General features: G+C 42.7%; 2 protein-coding genes across 2 annotated transcripts in view; both read right to left on the reverse strand.

The window, feature by feature from the left end:
• LOC122555633 (scavenger receptor cysteine-rich type 1 protein M130-like) overlaps positions 1–493 on the reverse strand; it is a 43,253-nt gene extending 42,760 nt beyond the window's left edge. The window contains exon 1 of the mRNA XM_087993950.1: positions 427–493. Within this exon, the coding sequence (XP_087850076.1) occupies positions 427–493 (67 nt within the window). The remainder of the gene's footprint in view (positions 1–426) is intronic.
• Positions 494–2,896: 2,403 nt separating this feature from the next.
• LOC122555632 (EEF1A lysine methyltransferase 3-like) lies at positions 2,897–14,500 on the reverse strand. The gene is made up of 3 exons (XM_043701630.2): positions 14,231–14,500; positions 5,668–5,779; positions 2,897–3,309 (listed from the first exon to the last, which is right to left on the reverse strand). The coding sequence occupies exons 1-3, from the start codon at positions 14,498–14,500 to the stop codon at positions 2,897–2,899; spliced, it is 795 nt and encodes a 264-aa protein (XP_043557565.2).
• Between the last annotated feature and the right edge of the window lie 790 nt (positions 14,501–15,290).

The following is a 15,290-nucleotide window of genomic DNA, read 5'->3' on the forward strand; positions in this document are numbered from 1 at the left end:
TGAAAATAAAATCACGAAATAGGTATGATTCAGATTTATGTCAGATTATAATCCTGTTCACACAAAAAGTTTCCAGTTATGCATCACCTTTAATGTCGTGGAAAGTTGCAAGGTGCTTCATAGCAAGTTCAAAAAAGATTGGCAGCCCCATAGGTAACCTTGATAGAGATATTTGTATTGAATTCAGAACACTGTGCATCCAGCAGCTATTCAAGAACAAATTCTGCTCTTTCTTCTCAGCTCAATAGATTATCCACATTCCAAATCTAGCAAATTGTTGTGGAATGATATGTTCATAAAGCAAAGAGGCTGTTACTCGTGCCTGTGCCAATTCGATGACAGCTACTGGTTAGGCGTACGGGCCTAGTCGTTCCCCATAGAACGGCTTTTTTTTTTAGTTAAGTCATTGTTCTCTTTTAATGTTACCAATGAAGTTGGTTTTGGCGCTGTCCTGGGCGAAGCGTTTGAATTCATAACAATTGATTCGGTCCATAGCATTTCTATGCTTCAACCACAGGCTCTTTGAGCCCGGATTTTTTCAGTCTACTGAACAATTCTCTTGGGAGTGGAAACAATCTAATAAACAATCGTTTAAGAAGTTTCATAATTTCAAACAATGCCAAGAACGTTTGCAATGAATTACTCTGCACAAAATCCATCGAATCCCTGCAGTGCGGAAACAGCCCTTCGACCCAGCAAGTCCACACTGACCCACCGAAGAGCGTCCCATCCAGACACATTCCCCTATTGCTCTACATGTACATCTGAATAATGCGTGTAACCTACACGTCCCTGAACACTGTAGGGAATTTAGCATGGCCAATTCACCTTACCTGCACATGTTTAGATTGTCGGAGGAAACCGCAGCACCCGGAGGAAACCTACGCAGACACGGGGAGAATGTGCAAACTCCACACCCGAACCGGGTCCCTGGCACTGTGAAGCGGCATAAAGTTTCTCGAGCCTTTACTCATGCATGAAAAGAAGTCCAACTTGATATCATTTGGGTGAATTTAGTTTCCAAGTTTTTCTAGGTGTAACAATCTTCCTAAAGTTGAAAATCACACAATGCTAGGTTATAGTCCAACAAGTTTATTTTGAAGTACAATCTTTCGGAGCGCTGCTCCTTCATCCGGAAGCGGATGGAGCAGGATCATATGATACAGAATTTATAGTAAAAGATCAAAGTATGCGATGTATTGAACAAACTTTGATTACTGTTAAGTCTTAATCACTTCGAATGGGTTGCTGGTTTGGATTTATTAATATGCAAATCCCAGAACTTTTTTCAAATCACATTCCCGAAATAACTTCAAGCTTTTTAAAAAAAAAGTGGCATCTCAGTTCAGACAATGCATTAAAGGTGTGAGATTAGAATCTGTCTGTTCCACACACATACACAGACATACGCGCACACTTTCTCACAGACATATACTCCCTCACACTCGCGCACGCACTCTATCAAGCACGCACACATACACGTACACACACACTATGGGGTGAATTTGCATTTACAGATTTATATTTGCAGATATATTCTATTTTGATCAAAACGCACAGAATCTGTAGGCAGTCAGTCCATGTGACAGTTTATAAATTCATACTTTGGAAACAGAACCAGTCTGAGTCAAGATTGGAATACAGACCGAGTCTAACCTCACACCTTCAAGGCATCGTCTAAGCTGAGATGTCACTTTTTGTATAAAGCCTGAAATTATCTCGGGAATGTGATGTGGAAGAAGTTCCAGGATTTATATACTAATAAATCGAAACCTGCAACCCATTCTAAGTGATTAAGCCTCAACATCAGTTTAGGTTTGGTCAATACAGCACATGCTTTCATGTTTTGCTATAAATGCTGTGTCCTATGATCCTGCCCCAATAGTTCCCTGACGAAGGAGCAGCGCACCGAAGGATTGTACTTCCAAATAGAACATTGAACATAGAACATTACAGCGCGGTTAACATTCAACGGGCCATTGATTGCGAAGTTATTAAGAGTTATTTCTTTCACACATATGGTGTATGTGCGTGCGTGAGCGGGAAAGAGAAAGCGAGAGCGCGATCTCACTTGCAAGTAGATTCGAATGTCTGAATTTGAACTGTTTAGTCTCTTCACTCTTCTGTGTGAAGCTGCTACTTTAAAACAACGTAAACTCTATAGTTGAGCAGTTACATTTTTTCCGCAAAAATACCTCAAGCTAGTGTGCATCAAAGCATCAAATTCTAGTTCTATAAAAGAACACGGTCAGTTCAACTTTTCCTTCGTGTTGGAGAAACACCCGATAATAAAAACTTCAATGTTCCAGTATCTAATACAAATAAAATGCGTGTAATCCCTACTGAATAATCTTGTAGAGTCTGTTACACTTTGCGTTAATCTTTCTTATGTATTATAGTTAAACAATAAAGCAACTGAATACAACTAATTAAAGTGTCAGTACTGGTTAGATGTAGTCAAACATTGCCACAACTTAAATGTTAACTAAACTAAGGCCGAATAACAGTAAAATATTGTAGCCATAGTGAACTGAATTTGCCTAGTGTGTGCAAGCTCAAATTAAAGAGATGGTAAGCTGAAGAGCAAAGAAAATTTCTAGTCTTTCAAAGGTACAATTTGGCCTTTTTTTCACTCCACCACCAAATGTCCCACATTAATCATTTTGTTTGGTTTGAATATTATCTTTCAATGTCAGGTCAAATATTCTACTTAATTTGGATCGCTACTGATATAGAACTTGATTCATAACTAATAAATATCCCTTAACTTGTTCCTGGGTAAAAGGCGGGAAAGGGAAAGCCCATGTTCAGTCAAACGCCATTTTGAAGCTCACACTTGAGGTGGAATCCCTTCTCCAGTTAAATCTTCTACTGAAGGAATAACGAGACACTTAGTTTAGTGCTCGATTTGAACTGAATCACTTTGAATAATTTTAGTCATTATATACACGCGAACATCATTGACTTCGCTTCTGTAAACAAGCTGGGAGTTAAAATGCTTGAATAGAATTTGGTAACCGGAGTTGATCACACTATGACCAAATGACATGGTGGAGGCGAAATAAATAATCGTTTTTTCGTTGCTGAGGTGCAGAAGTGTCTTTAGAATTAAAGGAGCACTGTCATAAGCATACATTATATCTGCACAAAGGATGTAATCATAGTCTGAAGAAAACAGCATATGGTCGTATCCCCAGGTGAGAGCACGGACTTTGATACGAGATTGGCAGGAAGAAGGTATATTAACCAAAACGTTCCATTCCATTTGTTTCAGAAGCTCTGGTTTGTCTGTAATAGTGGCATCTCCACCTAAAAAAAATGAAAAACAATATTTTTCAGTTACTTTAAGAAGTAAACGTGTCATCCTTCCCTACTTAGACTTTAATTCCACAGTCATGTGAATGATTTCCAATACGTGAATGACTTTCATTTGCTCTATGAGATCACCTCGAAAACTATTAAGTTATATTAAGAGCAAAGAACAAAGTGAAGTATAACACAGGAACAGCCCCTTCGGTACTCCAAGTTTGAGCCATCATCATGTCCTAACTAAGCTAAAAAACATACCTTCAAGCCTGGGAAAAAGCCACTGACTGTTCACCATAACTGTGCCTCTCATAATTTTGTAGACTTCTATAAGGTCTCCTCTCAGCCATCCTCTTTCCATTGAAAACAATCCTGGGCTGCTTTACTTTTCCTAATAGCTAATACACTTCAGACTAGGCAACGTCCTGGTGAACCTTCTCTGCACTCCCACCAAAGCTTCCATGTCCTTCTGGTAGTGCGGTGACCAAAATTGCACGCAATATTCCAAACGTGGCCTAATAAAGATTTTATACAGCTGCAACATGGTTTGCAAACGCTGGTACTCCATGGCCCAGCCAATGAAGACAAGCATGCCGTTTGTTTTCTTAATCAACTTGCCACATTTAGGGAACTGTAGTTCTGCACATCCAGACCTGTCTGTGTGCTAATGTTCTTAAAGGTTCTGCCATTTGCAGTGTAGCTTACACCTAAATTTGATCCACCAAAATGCATCACCTCGTATTTGAATGGATTAAACATCATCTTCCATTTCTGTGCCCAAGTCACCAATCTGTTTCCTGTTGTTCCTTTCACACTCATCAGCAACGCCACCCATTCTAATTTCATCTGCAAACTTACTAATCAGATCACCATGTTTCCTCCAGATCATTTATATATACTGCAAGCAACAGTGTATCTAAGACTGATCACTATAGAACACCGCTGTTTACCAGTCTCCATTCTGAAAAACACCTTTCTACCACTACCCTCTGTCTTCTATGACCAAACCAGTTTTGTATCCATTGGGCTACCTTATCCTGAATCCTGTGTGCTTTTAGTTTTTGTACCAATCTGCTGCAAGAACTTTATCAAATATCTTACTAAAGTCCAGATAAATTGCATCCACAGCCTTACCCTTATCAATAATCCTCATCATCTCTTCAAAGAAATTCAATCTGGTTGGAGAGACATGACCTTCCCCATACAAAACCATGCTGCCTGTCACTAACTGTTCCATTTTCTTCCAAATGTGCATATATCTCATCCCTCAGTATCTTCTCCAATATCAAACCACTTTGAAATAAATGCTAAAGAACAACAGTGGATTTTGTGACTGTTCCCTCAGGGACACCTTGGTCTACCCTTCCTTCACTCCCAACATGCCCCTTCCCACTCCCCACAGCCTCATGACACCTTCCCCTGCAACCGCAGAAAGTGCAATTCCTCTCCATTTACGTCTTCCCTCCTCAGGATCCATGGGCCCAAACACACCCACCAGGTGGGAGCAGTTCACCTGCAGTTCACACAATCTAGTGTGCAACATTCACAGCTCTCTATGTAATCTCCTCTACACTGGGGAAACAAAGTGTTGGTTGTGTGACCAATTCGCAGAACATCTATTTTAAAAAGTGCAAAAAAAGACCCTGAGTTTTCCAGTTGCTTGCCACTATAAAAAAAAAACCCTGTTCCCTGACCAACATCTCTGTCTCAGGTTTGAGGGATCCTGTATAAAAAACAGAGGAAAGCAGGGTCTTGAAGGCCTGAGGTCCTCCAAATCACCTACATGGATCGGAGTGTTTTGTTTTTTGATAATGTTTCCCAAGCTGGCCTGAATATTTATCTGTTTTCCACTCCCCATCCCCCCCCCCCCCCCCCATCCCCCCCAAGCCAATATATTATGTTATTTATGTTGGGGTATTGTGATAGTGTGGGACAGGGTGGAAACACTCTCTTGTGAATATCATGCCAGCATTAAGAACACATAGTTAAGTAGGACACTATTTGTATGTTGCCATTTATACTTCCTGCACACATCTCCCACTATATTATCTAAACATTACAAACTCCTCTTGCCTTGTGCAATCATCTTTTGATATTCATGCAATCATTCTTTTCTCCATTTAGTTTTGTTCACTTTTGCCTCGCCTCCATGATGTGTTACTAACTGCCTTTTTACGGATGCTGAATTTGCTGAAATCATGCTGAATATCTAATGCCCTCCAGTTCTAACAGTTCATCAGTCTAAAACATTAGTTCTGTTCATCCAAATAATGCATCTGAGCTTCTGCCATTTTTCCTTATTTTCCTATTTTATGTGATGCTTCACTGCATATTTATGTGCCGAAAATCCACATTACTCACCCAGAAGAACAGTCACAATGCCCAAAATTCCAGTGCCTGAACCCAGTTCAATCACTTTCTTGTTTGCAAAACTCATCTTTTGTTCCTCAAAGAACTGAAGTAAAACAAGAGCCTATAAAAGCAAAAATGAACAAGTGTGGCTGGTGAGCTATAGATGTTCACCTGACTATTGAATAAAAGGCAATAACACCAGGCGACACCACTGAGAACTGATAAGACACAGAACCGATAAACACCTTTCTACAGACAGAAAAGGATTTAAGTGCAGGCCAGTTTTCTTGTGGAAAAGTGCATATTTCCCAGCTTTCACACATTTAAGATTAACATCAGTTTTAGCCTGAAATAGGTAAAAATAATGACTGCAGATGCTGGAAATCAAAGTCTAGATTAGAGTGGTGCTGGAAAAGCACAGCAGTTCAGGCAGCATCTGAGGAGCAGTAAAATCGATGTTTCGGGCAAAAGCCCTTCATCAGGAATACAGGCAGAGAGCCTGAAGGGTGGAGATGTAAGTGGGAGGAGGGTGGAGATGGGGAGAAAGTAGCATAGAGTACAATAGGTAAGTGGGGGAGGAGATGAAGGTGATAGGTTAGGGGGAGGGTAAAGTGTATAGGTGGAAAAGAAGATAGGAAGGTAGGACAAGTCATGGGGACAGTGCTGAGCTGGAAGTTTGGAACTGGGGTGAGGTGTGGGAAGGAGAAATGGTGAAACTGTTGAAGTTCACATTGATACCCTGGGGTTGAAGTGTTCCGAGGCAGAAGATGAGGCATTCTTCCTCCAGGTGTCTGGTGGTGAGGGAGCGGTGGTAAGGGAGGCCCAGGACCTCCAAGTCCTCGGCAGAGTGGGAGGGGGAGTTGAAATGTTGGGCCGCAGAGGGGTGTGGTTGATTGGTGCAGGTGTCCCAGAAATGTCCCCTAAAGCACTCTGCTAGGAGGCGTCCAATCTCCCCAATGTAGAGGAGACCGTATCGGGAGCAACGGATACAATAAATGATATTGGTGGATGTGCAGGTAAAACTTTGATGGATGTGGAAGGCTCCTTTAGGGAATTGGATGGAGGTGAGGGAGGAGGTGTGGGCGCAGGTTTTGCAATTCCTGCGGTGGCAGGGGAAGGTGCCAGGATGGGAGGGTGAGTTGTAGGGGGGCGTGGACCTGACCAGGTAGTCACAGAGGGAACGGTCTTTGCGGAAGGTGGAAAGGGGTGGGGAAGGAAATATATCCCTGGTGGTGGGATCCGTTTGGAGGTGGCAGAAATGTCAGTGGATGATTTGGTTTATGCGAAGGTTGGTAGGATGGAAGGTGAGCACCAGGGCCGTTCTGTCCTTGTTACGGTTGGAGGGGTGGGGTCTGAGGGCAGAGGTGCAGGATGTGGATGAGACGTGTTGGAGGGCATCTTTAACCACGTGGAAAGGGAAATTGCGGTCTCTAAAGAAGGAGGCCATCTGGTGTGTTCTGTGGTGGAACTGGTCCTCCTGGGAGCAGATACGGCAGAGGCGGTGGAATTGGGAATATGGGATGGCATTTTTGCAGGAGGTAGGGTGGGAAGAGGTGTAATCCAGGTAGCTGTGGGAGTTGGTGGATTTGTAAAAAATGTCGGTGTCAAGTCAGTCATCATTAACGGAGATGGAGAGGTTCAGGAAGGGGAGGGAGGTGTCAGAGATGGTCCAGGTAAATTTAAGGTCAGGGTGGAATGTGTTGTTGAAGTTTATGAATTGCTCAACCTCCTCGTGGGAGCATGAGGTGGCGCCAATGCAGTCATCAATGTAATGGAGGAAAAGGTGGGGAGTGGTGCCGGTGTAATTACGGAAGATGGACTGTTCTACGTAGCCAACAAAGAGACGGGCATAGCTGGGGCCCATACAGTTCCCATGCCTACACCTTTGGTCTGGAGGAAGTGGAAAGGATTCGAAGGAGAAATTGTTAAGGGTGAGGACCAGTTTGGCCAGATGAATGAGAGTGTCGGTGGAAGGGTACTGTTGGAGATGTCAAGAGAGGAAGAAACGGAGGGCTTGGAGGACCTGGTCATGGCGGATGGAGGTGTAGAGGGATTGGATATCCATGGTGAAGATGAGGCGTTGGGGGCCGGGGAAACGGAAGTCTTGGAGGCGATGGATGGCGTGGGTGGTGTCTTGAATGTATGTGGGGAGTTCCTGGACTAGGGGGGGTAGGACAGTATTGAGATAGATAGAACTGAGTTCAGTGGGGCAGGAGCATGCTGAAACAATGGGTCGGCCAGGGCGGTCAGGCTTGCGGATCTTGGGAAGGAGGTAGAATTGGGCAGTGCGGGATTCCCGGACTATGACTATTACTGCCTGTGTGGAGTTTGCACGTTCTCCCCGTGTCTGCGTGGGTTTCTCCGGGTGCTCCGGTTTCCTCCCACAGTCCAAAGATGTGCAGGTCAGGTGAATTGAACATGGTAAATTGCCCATCGTGTTAGGTAAGGGGCAAATGTAGGGGTATGGGTGGGTTGCGCTTTGGCGGGTCGGTGTGGACTTGTTGGGGCGAAGGGCCTGTTTCCACACTGCAATGTAATCTAGTAATCTAGGAAGCTGTGGGTGGGAGATCTCCTGAGATGATGAGGTTCTGCATGGTCTGGGAGATGATGGTTTGATGATGGGGGGTGGGGTCATGGTTGAGGGGTGGTAGGAAGAGGTGTTCTCAAATTGGTGTTTGGCTTCAGCGGTCTAGAAATCAGTGCGCCAGACTACCACTGCTCCCCCTTTATCTGCTGGCTTGATGGTGAGGTCAGGATTGGAGCAGAAGGATTGGAGGGCTGCACGTTGTGAGGGTGAGAGGTTGGAGTGGGGGAGGGGGGTAGACAGGTTGAGGCGGCTAATGTCCCGGTGGCAGTTGGAAGTGAAGAGGTCGAGGGTGGGTAATAGGCCAGCACAAGGTGTCCAGGTGAATGCAGTGTGTTGGGCGAAGGGGTCCTTGGAAGGTGGGCGGGAGTCCTGATTGTAAAAGTAAGCTCGGAGGCGGAGGTGGCGGAAGAAGTGTTCGATGTCACGGCATGTATTAAATTCATTGATGCATGGGCGTAGGGGGATGAAGGTGAGTCCTTTGCTGAGGACTGATCGTTCATCCTCAGTGAGGGGATGGTAAGGGGGAATGGTGCAAACTTGGCAGGGCTGGGAGCTGGGATCCAGTGTGGGTGTAGAGCTGGGAGTGGGGGCGGAGCCAGTAACTGGAGTGGGTGTGGTGGTGAGGGGAATGGGGGTGGAGTCATGAGCAGGAGTGGTGTTCCCCTCAGGGTTCTGGGGGGGCGGGGATGGTGACAGTGGGATCTGTGGGGGGGCATGTCAGCAGATTGCAGGTGAGTGGCATTGGTGGGGGCAGAAGTGGTGGCAAACATGGCAGTAGAGGAGTGCAGAAGTCACTGAGTGTGTGACATCAGCGATGATGTGAGGGGTGGAAGTGATGTCACGTGTGGTGCATGAGGAATTATGAGGGGTGGAAGTGGCTGTGGAAGTGACCATAATGGGGGCAGAAGTGACATAATCAATCAGCGAGGCAATGGTGACTGCACGATCCACATGGCTAATGGCGTCCGAGCAGTTCCAGAGGCCAGGGGAATCTACTGGAATGTTTGAGGAGTGCTGGTTATGGAGGTGGGTAGATAAAAGTTTGTTGTACTTACAGTTTTTGATGTTTGAGTTGGAGTTGAAATACTGTTTGTTGAGAGTATGAATTCTCCTGAGGATGTAGTACAGAGTGGGACCTTTGCAATTCTGAGAGAGTGTGGCCCTCAGCTGAGGCAGGGCTGACGGTAGAGAGGTTAGGTGCCGGCGCATTGCTGCGGGCATGGAGCAGAGGATCTTGAAGGAGAACTCAGGCCCATATGTGAGCAAAAACATGCAAGTTAGATTAAACAGAAAAATGTGACTTCTATAATAATATTGTTGATTCTGCTAATTGTCAGTTCTGGTGCCATCTGTCAGGTGACAACATTGACTGTCTGGGGGCAAACAATCCTGAATAGAATAAGAAGAATAAGTGTTCAAAATTCTACAAAGCAGAATAGGATTATTAAGGAAATTGACTTTTCATAATCAATTAAGTTTGGCCCTTATGACACAATCAAGGGATATTGATTCTGACAGCTAAGCATATATTATTCTATATCACTAGAATCAATGTACATTTTAGTACTTTAATATTATATAACCCTTCTCAGTTTGACTTAGTCATAGAGTCCCTACAGCATAGAAGCAGACCCTTTGGCCCAAATTGATGCATGTCGATCAAAATGTCCATGCTAACCCTATTTCCCTGCATTTGGCCCATATCCTTCTAAACCTTTCCTATCCATGTAATTTTCCAAATGCCTTTTGAATGGTGTTAACCTACTCGCCTCAACCACTTCCATTGGCAGCTCATTCCACATGCATACCATCCTCTGTGTAGAAATGTTATCCCTCATGTTCCCTTTTATTCTTTCCCCCTACCCTTAAACTTGTGCCCTCCAGTTCCCCAACCTTTGGAAAAAGGGTGAGTGCATTCACTGTATCCATGCCTCTCATGATCTTATACTCTTCTATATGAACCCTTCCTCATCCTCCTATGCTCTAAACAAAAAAGTCCTTGCTTGTCCAATCTCGTCCTATATATCAGATCTTTGAGTCATGACAACATACTTGTAAATTTCTTCTGCTCCCTTTCAAGTTTAATAACATAATCCCTATAGCAAGTTGACTAAACCTGAACACAATATTCCAAGTGCAAACTCACCAAAGTCCTGTACAACTGCAACCTAACTTTGCAACTCCTATCATGCATTGACTGATAAAGGCCAGTGTGTCAAAAGCCTTCTTCACTGCCCTGTCTATCTGTGACTCCACTTCCAGAGATCCATGCACCTGAACTCCAAGGTTCCTCTGATCCATTACACTCTTTCAGGTCTTACCGTTCACCATGAAACTCCTACCTTGATTTGATTTTCCAAAATCAATCTATATTAATCTCCATTTGCCAGTTCTCAGCCCACTTGTCCAACTGATCAAGGTCCTGCTGCAATATCTGATAACCTTCCTCACTGTTCATGATACTGCCTATTTTAGTTCCAAAGAATTTCATCATGACTTAAAAACAGAATGAAGGTAACAGACCAGTGTTTCAAAATTACAGGCCAAATGCTCGAGGCCTATATTAAACTAATTTCCTTTTCAGAGAGCCAGATCGTAAAAATGTGCATACTTCAAGGTCGAATAACTCCCTGCTGTATTAACAACTGTTTATCAAGAGAGAGTAAGACAAGGACAAACTTGATTAGCAAGAAAATCATAATCAAACTTTTACACTCACTTCGTTTTAATTTTTAGAATTCTAAAGAGATGTGTTCAAACTTAGCTTAGCTTCATCAATGTATCAGAGTTGGCTTTGTGGCAATGCATTGAAGATTATAATAAAATCATCTTTTGAATGCTTTTATCCAGAACCGAATATTGGCTGAATTTATAGGGATATATTACTACATCTCCCTTCATAAACACTCAGTATAATAATTTGTTTATGTTATGTGATTAAATTGTGGTCCTCTGTATAAGTTTCACAGGTGGCCAAGTGTCTGATCTACAAAGAACTTGCATCAATCGTTAAACGGCCTGTAAGAAAGAAATAAAAATATTCATTGATAATTTTTGGGTTTAATGAGAGACTCATACCAATTAAGTGGCAGTAGTGAAAATAAAATCATTGTCAATCTTGGGACACAACAACAGCATACATCTCCTTTACAAAACAAATGCGCAAGGAAAAGTTCAACTTATTTAAGCAAGATATCACAAAAGTATGATTAACAGATTACAATGAACAAAATGGGCCATGGATAAATGATAGTTGAAGGAATCAGTCCAGAGGTTTACTAAGGTGTGACATCAGTCAATGTCTATCACTCTTAAGAAACATTTAGAGATTAAATATTCACACTTTAAGCCGATTACTATTGAGCCTTGTCTTGCCATAGGCCAATCAAAATGAAATTATACAATTGATCATGCTTGGAGAAATGTAATTAACAGTAGCATTAGTGACCAATGTGTGCACCAAATTGGAATCCAAATTTGGTCATGCCTGCTTTTCAATCTGGAATGTAAAGTGTGTGAGATATCTTTATTTTAATATTTGGCACTTTTGAGTTTGGATCTGATGTAATAGTACATGGGTTTTAGTCCACGTATTTGAATGTTGAATTGTTTAATGATTAAATTGCAACTAAGTTTAAAGCCATAGTGATTTGTTTTAAACAAACAATATGAGAGAGAAGGTTCTGGAGGCTAATGGAAATTTGCTTTCATTGTGAGAGTTTTACCAGCTTAAAAAGCAATGTTGGTGATTCCAACGGTCATTCTAAATTGTCAAAGACTAATTTATTTCTTTTGATTGGAGGAAAAATTTACAACTTAGAAATAGCCATTAGATTTTATTTTTCAGAAATTCTTCAGAAGTCTTGACTAAAGCTGCATGTCTAAAATTCCAACGTTGTTGTTGCTAAAATTGTTCCAAAAGAATGGCAATAGTACTATTAATAAATCTATTCGCTCAGCATTCGATCATTATGTTTAAATTTCCATACTTGAAGTGCCTGATTGAAAAAGCGAGAGGGGAAAATTGAAATTGAGTTTTATGAAGGCTCAAGAAAGGTGATCAGATTCTCTAAATCAGGAATTTAGTCACAGTTAAGTAAAATGGTATGTACAATTCAGAAATGAATACATCTATCGGAGTGGGGATGAAGAGGTTACATTTTAGTGTGAAATTCAATCTTTAATTGCATTGTTATATGTAACGAGTTCTGTTTATTCTATTTTGTCATAGAGTCATACTCATAGAGATGTACAGCATGGAAATAAACCCTTCAGTCCAACCCATCCATGCCGACCAGATATCCCAACCCAATCTAGTCCCAACTGCCAGCACCCAGCCCATATCCCTCCAAACCCTTCCTACTCATATACCCATCCAAATGCCTCTGAAGTATTGCAATTGTACCAGCCTCCACTACTTTCTCTGGCAGCTCATTCCATACACGTACCACCCTCTGTGTGAAAACGTTACCCCGTAGGTGTCTTTTATATCTTTCCCCTCTCAACCTAAACCCATGCCCTCTAGTTCTGGACGCCCTAACCCCAGGGAAAAGACTTTGTCTATTTGCCCTATCCTCATTTACCCTCATAATTTTGTAAACCTTTATAAGGTCACCCCTCAGCCTCCAATGCTCCAGGGAAAACAACCCCAGCCTGTTCAGCTTTTCCCTGTAGCAACACCCTTATAAATCTTTTCTGAACCCTTTCAAGTTTCACAACATCTTTCCGATCGGAAGGAGACCAGAATTGCATGCAATATTCCAACAGTAGCCTAACCAATGTCCTGTACAGCTGCAACATGATCTCTCAACTCCTGTACTCAATGCTCTGACCATAAAGGAAAGCATACCAAACGCCTTCTTCACTATCCTATCTATCTGCAACTCCACTTTCAAGCAGCTATGAACTTGCACTCCAAGGTCTCTTTGTTCAGCAACACTTCATAGGACCTTACCATTAAGTGTATAAATCCTGCTAAGATTTGCTTTCCCAAAATGCAGCACCTCACATTTATCTGAATTAAACTCCATCTGCCACTTCTCAGCCCATTGTCCCATCTGGTCAAGATCCTGTTGTAATCTGAGGTAACCCTCTTCACTGTCCACTACACCTCCAATTTTGGGGTCATCTGCAAACTTACTAACTGTACCTCTTATGTTTGCATCCAAATCATTTATGTAAATGTCAATAAGTAGAGGACCCAGCACCGATCTTTGTGGCACTCCACTGGTGACAGGTCTCCGGGCTGAAAAACAACCCTCCACCACCACCCTCTGTCTTCTACCTTTGAGCCAGTTCTGTATCCAAATGGTTAGTTCTCCCTGTATTCTGTGAGATCTAACCTTGCTAATCTGTCTCCCATAGGGAACCTTATCGAACACCTTACTGAAGTTCATATAGATTACATCTGCCGCTCCACCCTCATCAATCTTCTTTGTTACTTCCTCAAAAAAGTTCAATCAAGTTTTTGAGACATGACTTCCCACGCGCAGACATGTTGACACTCCCTAATCAGTCCTTGCCTTCCCAAATACATGTACATCCTCACGATTCCCTCTAATAACCTGCCCACCACCGACATCAGGCGCACTGGTCTATAGTTCCCTGGCTTGTCCTTACCACCCTTCTTAAACAGTGGCACCACATTTGCCAACCTCCAGTCTTCCGGCACCTCACTTGTGACTATCGATGATACAAATATCTCAGCAAGAGGCCCAGCAATCACTTCTCAAGCTTCCCACAGAGTTCTAGGGTACACCTGATAACGTCCTGGGGATTTATCCACCTTTACCCGTTTCAAGACATCCAGCACTTCCTCCTCTGTAATACGGATATTTTGCAAGATGTCACCATCTATTCCCGACAGTCTATATCTTCCATATCCTATCCAACAATTGCTTTGCGGGTATGAGAAACAAAATAATACCACTTCGTGCACCAACTCCGCATGTGTTAGTCCCCATATATAGCAAGAGATGTGCTTACTGCATCCCAGACGCTGGAACCAAAGCCCAACTTATTAAAGGAAAACATGCCGATATTTAAAACGAAACCGCACGCGTTGTAGGGATGCTGACAAATAAAATCCTCATCTTCAAGAATAACGTGAGTTCTATTGTTTTGCAGTTGGGTTGTCATCTTCGTCTCCGTCATGCAGTTGAATTGTTTTGATTTCGGGTAGAATTTGGCAGCCTGCAGTAGATCACTGACACAGCTGCTTTGGTATTCACGAGAAAACTGCAAAACCAAAACCATTCTTGTGAGACAAAGGTCGTTCTACGATAACGCGAGTTTCATTAATGTGAATTCGCTATAACACGATCGACGAATTGAGACAGTTTCTATAGTGCGACATTTTAACAGGTGTGTTGTTTATAATGCGATTCCGCCACCAGTTGGTGTTGCTATTGTGCGATTCTCTTTAAAAAAAGATTACACCACAACTGAACTACGAAGTTATAGCGGATCCAACTGTATCCGTGATCTGCAGTAACGGAAAACATCGCAAAAAACTCACAATAATAGTCAGCGGCTAACCTCAATGTGCAAGTACTCTATTAAGAGTTACAGGAGTGTACAGTGTAGATAGATTGAGCTGCCAGAGGAAGTGGTGGAGGCTGGTACAATTGCAACATTTGGATGGGTATATGAATAGGAAGGGTTTGGAGGGATATGGGCCGGGTGATGGCAGATGGGACTAGATTGAGTTGGGATATCTGATCGGCATGGACGGGTTGGACCGAAGGGTTTGTTTCCATGCTTACATATCTATGACTCTATGGCTCTCTGACCGAATATGTTTATTTCAGTGTTCATCATCCTCAACAACTTCCTCCAATCTCAACTCATATCTGTTGGCACACTCTCCATTCCTCATTTGTGTATTTATTTAGTTTGTGCTGAATTTTCAATTTGGCTGTTTAAACACGAACTGATATGGAATTGACGTGAAAAAATACTATGGCATTCAGAATTATGCGCAGTACTTTGTAACCAGTAACACTTCCTTTTTGACTCGAGCAGAAGGCTTTGCTTTTCGTTTTCT

This window comes from Chiloscyllium plagiosum, unplaced genomic scaffold (genome assembly GCF_037043375.1).
Source record: "Chiloscyllium plagiosum isolate Xiang-an unplaced genomic scaffold, Cpla_swu_hap1 HiC_scaffold_13, whole genome shotgun sequence".
Lineage (NCBI taxonomy): Eukaryota > Metazoa > Chordata > Chondrichthyes > Orectolobiformes > Hemiscylliidae > Chiloscyllium > Chiloscyllium plagiosum.